Here is a 5994-nt window from a genome sequence, read left to right as displayed (position 1 = left end):
TCAAGCTAATTTATTGATGAAGGTAAGGGTAATGCTTATCAACTTCTTGCCTTCCACCACAAGACCAAGTAAATCCGATTTCACTGATTCCAATCCCTCCTCACATGTATCCTCGTTCGTAAGTGCTGCACTCATCCACGTCTTCAAGTTGTCAATGGCTACAATGTTGAGCTTTCCGTTCAGTGTCATAGTTGACTTGCGCATCTGATAAATGGCGTCTCCATAGGTGTCCATGCAGTCCTTTATAACCTTGTCAGATCTGGGTTTCTTTGAAAGGAGACCATTGACAATTGTTGCACTAGAAGAGCTCTCTTTGAGGGCCACCCTAGCTAGACTGGATGGACTTTCTTCGATCGTGAGGGCTCTTGGGAAAAGTTTGGCGATGCAGACGTCAGGATACAATGTTGTCTTGCAGTTGGTAATGATAAAATTCTTGCTGGCGGCGGAGATTGCCAATGGAAGAAGGAGGAGGACGACGGCTGTAGTGATTGTAGTTGCCATGGCAGCCATTTATTTTTTAAAGAAAGAAACACTGGTGGTTTTTAAAGTTCTGTTGTTATTATTAATTTGGAAGGAAGACAGATGGGCAAGGAGTTGATTGAGAGGGTATTATTTATACATGGGCTTCTTATCTTGTTTGCCTTTCTGGTTGGGATCTTAATGATAGGAGGTAAAAGCGGATGCTTTCTGTACTATTACAAGGAATGGTTGAAACGCTATTCAACCATTTAATTTAGTTTGCTTCTATATAGTGAGGACGGGCGTGAAGTGCAACTGCATTGTTAAATATCCGTGGGTTTAAAATTAACCAGAAGGCCAGTGTTTGAGGTTGAAATGAGGGTTGTTTGATTACGACTTTCACAACCATTCTTGCACATTGTTTGGCACTCATTGTGTAACAACCCCCATATTTCTAACCCGAGATCCGTATTTCAGGTCTGAGAACCCAAAGGTCTAGTCAGGTAAGTTTGTGGAGTGTCCAGATAGAAGTCCATGATCCATACCTTGAACCCATGGATCTGGATCCTTTGTCTGAAGAGCTTGCCTTGCTTGGTAGTTGGACTTGGATATCAACCCCTAGCAAAAGCACCCTTGTATGGAAAATTACATGGGGGCGGTTGCTAGTGGCGATCGATCAAACAAAGCAACCGCCTGGAGCAACCGCCCAGTCTGTTTTTGGAGTTTTTGCCCTATTTTGCCCCCTAACTTCTATAAAAGGTAACCCTCATCCAAGTAACGAATATTTTATTTGTGGTTGTTAAATTTGGAGGTTAGACGGCTGCGGGGAAGTTCCGAAAGTGAATTTGAAGTGCTGGCAGTGACCTGGAGATCAGTCCTTCCCTTTTTCTGGCTTTTTGAAGTGAGGTAACGAATTCACCCTTTATTCTTTAGCCTCTTTGTCTGTTATTTGAGTGCTAACCCATCCCCTCCTCATGGTGGTTACCCTCTTTGATCATTGTGACTCTCTTTCCAATCTACTTGAGATGATTTATCCAAAAACGAAACCCTACTTTCGTGAGAAGGATAATCCAGTCAAGGGGAGAGTTATGGGTAAGCCAATGATGGTAATTGCTAGGATTTCCTTCACCCTTTGGCTTTGGGAGTATTAGATTTGAGACTTAGGCCATGATCACTCAAAATCCGGATTGAAAACGGGTGATCAGAAGCCTGAGTTTTGGATTGAAACTCTCTGTTTTTTGGGCGGTCACTAGTGGCGGTCGCTCAACTTAAGCGACCGGCCCGAGCGACTGGCTGGTAAACAGTGACCAAATGACTTTTGGTTCTGATTCTCTTTGATTCAATTAACTCATATAATATTGTAACAATGTGTTTAGGTATACTCTGTTTGAAAATAAAGACTTCTAATAGTTAACGGATCTCTTTTTACGGACAATTTACTTATATGCAGGTAAGGACAACCCATCCTATCTTTTGAATAGACTTGAAATATGCTATAATCCAGTGTCTATTAGAATTAGTATTTCTTTATATATGCTGCTGTATTCATGTCTTATATATTAATCTTGTTATATTACTGTTGTTTGTCTTGTTTATATACTATGTTGATTATGAATGTTATGTATTGATGATGGTTAGTATATGGTTCTGATGGAAGAGGTATCTCTTTTGGGATATCTTAGCTTGGGATATCAGAAGGTTGTGGAATGGGACACATGCCTGCTGATGTCTCCAGCACTGTCATGATTGTTTGATGACATTATTAGGTAGAGTCTAGAATTGCATGGCTAGGTACCCCACATGCTACTACCCTTTCGGTAGGGGGATTGAAACCAAGTGACCCGTGATGACAGTGATGCGACATTGGTCCACTGTTAGTCATATAAATGGTAGGGTTGCATATGTTAGGGTTGGACTCATGAACGTCCAAGGAACGGACCAGGTGTCGTGAGGAGTCATGAGAGCATCCACCCCAATAATATGTGGATGACCATAGGGTTAAGGAGTGGAGTCCAACAGCGGTAGCCAGTCCGTGAGGATTCTCTCTCCTGGTTGCGAAGGATACTGAACCGAGTTGGTTGGTGCCATAGGGGATGTATTTGGACTTCATGTAGACATGTAACCAGTATGGCCTTGCATTGGATTAGAAACCCCGACATGCGCCAGTACTCATTACCAATGGTCGTGGTGAGAGAGTGTTGACTTAACCCCAGCCATGGAAATGAGAGCCAGGTGTGGACTTTCCCTTTTTCCCAGGATCCCTACAGAGGTAACTAGTCCTTGCCGGATCAGAGTGATGAGACTTACCTAGAGGAGGGCTAGAGTATATCTTAAAGCATGTTAACTATTAGAGACCTGCATAGTTAGAAATCATAGTATCATTCATACTTTGCATTCATTCATATTATTTGTGCATTTTGGCATTGTTGGGTAATTGATGGGATTTGTGATTGTTTCTTACTGAGTTCTTTAGAACTCATGCCTTTATTTTGTATATGTTTATTAGCCTGCATAGAAGAAGGAATTGTACAGGAAGATGGACTGGTTTCCTATGAAGGAACCATCCCGTATGAAGAAGATGTGGCCCCGTCAGTGGGAAATGGAGATAGCCTGTGAGGGAGCTCCTGCGGGTGCATGGAGTGCGCTTATCGCACCTATTGATGGACAAACACGGAAGGTGGTTAGAAAGTTCGCTCAGCGAATGGAGAAGAACTGGAGGACACCCTATCTTGAGATTCATGAAAAACACTATTTAAACTTAGAAAAGGAAATTGGAAAGAAATTGATATAGTTCTTTTGTTTACTTCCGCTGAACTCTTATTCATTTTTATTCATTATTTCTTTCCTTTATTATTGTTATTGGAGTATTTGGACTCCTGTAATTCCTTTAATTCATTTATTGAACATTTGTTGCTCTTGATTATCTTTATTTGTATTTAATATTGTTGATAGACTAAAACCGTGGATCCTATGGCGGATCACTCCCACGGGTTGTCGGGCGGGTAACCGAGACTGGCGTGTGGGGTGTGACACATTGTTTGCTCTCTTTTTTTGGTGAAGCAATTTAATGAGTACTTTGAAACAAAGTGGGATTAACAAAAAAAATAAAAAATAAAAAAAAGGAGGTGGAGGTACTCAGTATACGTTGGATAACTTTCATTAGGGTTTTTCTTTGTGTGTGTGTATTTTTTTGGCTTGAGGGATGGGCTTCAATGGGCACCAAGATTTGCCACATAGCTTTCTTCTTAATTTAATAGACGGTGTGCCTGTCTTGGATCATTATCATTTTAGTCTTAGCTGTAGAAATCGGGGTTGTCCGCGTGTGGGGAGGGGATCGGATCCCGATCCCCGCCGGCATCCGCTTCCGAATCGGAGCATCCGAGATTTGCCACATATCCGATAAATATCCGATTATTGATTGATAATTGTCACTTAAATTTCTAATCGAACCGAACCGTTGTGCCTAGTTCTTAGGATCATATATCAATTTTTAATGTCTTAGCTAGTAAGAAATCAAGAGGTTGTCATTCCCGACTTGTAAGTCCAGCTTCTAATGGATGCCACCTCCTGTGCAAGTGAATGGGCCAAGCCATTAACATATCCAGGAGGAAAGGAAAGGAAAACACAAACATCAACTCCAAGGTGTCTTGGAAAATGTTGCATTTCTTAGAATTTTTGAGAAGTGGGATTTGTTCATGGAGTTATAATTGATCGAGTTGTGGTGAGTTTAATAAAACTCAGATATTGATGCTAAATACTCAATCTTGGGTCTCTTTCTCTCTCCCCTTCTATGGAGGAGAAATCGGGGTGTCTAGGTCAAGCTAGTAAGACATCTAACCCATACTTTGATCTTGACAGAGAAATAGGAGAACATAATTTTATATAATTGTTCCAATTTCCATGGCTAAAAGCTCTGCCATTTAGGCCCAAGATGGATTATAATGACTTGGCATCATTAAGACCAAAACTTACGCAACTAGCTATTCATGATGAAATAAATCCCAAAGAACGAGGCTAAGCATCTTATTTTGGGTCAATATTTATGCTAACAATATCATGACACTCAACCTCAGGGGTTGAACTAGTTGGCAGAGATCACCACCTCATAATATGAAATGAAGAGCTTGAATCTTCTTTGGGTTTGAGGCGAAGTCCTACTATACATTTAAACAATTATAAAACTACCCTAATGATTTAGTCAAGGTACACATAAATTGGCTAGGATGAATAAAAGTTCCAATGAAAGAACATCATGACACTCCAAAATAGAATAATTGGGCTAATAGAAGTGGCGAAAAAACAAATTTTACTTGACAGGTCAACATATAACTTTTTCTCATGATGGATTGATTTTTGGCCTTGTCTTGTGGGTTTTCAGTTAGTGTGCACCCAACTTCCCAACTCATGCGTTAATAGGGCTATCTGGGCTTTGTAACTTGGCAAAACTCAGACAAAGCTATTGCTGCCTTTTTCATGTTAGGCCATGTTTTAGCTTTGGTACATAATCCTTGCATAAAAATCATAATTTTTTGATCAAAACTAAGTACTCTATAAAATTTCTCAAGAGGATAAAAGGGAAGTATTTAGAATGGAGAAAGGTGCGAACTGTCATCAAATCTTAGATGAAGAGAAAATCTAATGATTACCCCGAAGTAGAGAAGGATTAACCATAAAAGGAAATGGATGGATGTACACACCACACCATATACAACTTTTTATTTGGTATTCTCCCAAGGGCATAGCCTAGTTTTCTTGCATAAAAAAAGGGAATAAATCTACTTCTCAATGACCTTATTAGTGGGAATTCTTTCTTTACATATGGGGTAGGTTGTTTAATGGCCTAATTCATCATCATGAGGAGCTCATGTGGTGTAGAGTCTGGTTTTTGGCCAATATAAATGTAACGCTATCCTTGTATACTATGTAATTTATACTATACACACATGCATTGCATTCTTATTTACTTTCTTGCAATGTCTCTTTTAACTTTTGGTTTTTTTTTTAAATTTTTTTTTTTATACTGTTGTGCTGTAACTTTTGGCTCTCTCGGAGGGAGTACAAGAAATGCTTCATGTTCTAGTTGGAGGTTTTTATCTTGTTGGTGGTGGTGCTAAGGAACAACCCTTGACGGTATGGTGCATCTGTAACCTAAATAAAGGCAACACTAACGGTGTGACTACACCTTTTCTATCGAAGATTTGTGCTACTACAACGTTATGTTCTCAAAATCAGCTAAGGATCTTCAAATTCTAATTGTATTGCAATTTTATTTCTTATATTTGAAAATAAATTACAAAACAAAGAATTGAGGCAATTATATCCATAGAGAGTCCATTCGAGGAATCTACACTTCGCTATGCAAAACCTCAACTAAATTTATAAATTAATACGATATCAGATACCACAATGAAATTATATGACCAGCATCTTCCCTATAAGGTGTTTCCTTCTTTTTCTTTTTTCTTTTCTCTGAGAAAACAAATTTTATCGAGAAGAATGACGCGAAAGAGCCTAGACTCAAGAGATAAACCATAA

At 39.4% G+C, this 5994-nt stretch overlaps 1 protein-coding gene across 1 annotated transcript; it reads right to left on the bottom strand.

Moving 5' to 3' along the window:
* LOC149005322 (pectinesterase inhibitor 10-like) lies at window positions 1-510 on the bottom strand. The gene has a single exon (XM_089135859.1). The coding sequence runs from the start codon at window positions 508-510 to the stop codon at window positions 1-3; it is 510 nt and encodes a 169-aa protein (XP_088991985.1).
* Between the last annotated feature and the right edge of the window lie 5484 nt (window positions 511-5994).

Source organism: Hakea prostrata, chromosome 9 (assembly GCF_041222555.1).
Source record: "Hakea prostrata isolate BN-2017 chromosome 9, UWA_Hpros_2, whole genome shotgun sequence".
NCBI lineage: Eukaryota > Viridiplantae > Streptophyta > Magnoliopsida > Proteales > Proteaceae > Hakea > Hakea prostrata.
This window is presented reverse-complemented; position numbering and strand designations above follow the sequence as displayed.

Excerpts from the sequence above, each read along its gene's own strand:
- LOC149005322 (XM_089135859.1), bottom strand. The coding sequence starts at position 510 with ATGGCTGCCATGGCAACTACAATCACTACAGCCGTCGTCCTCCTCCTT.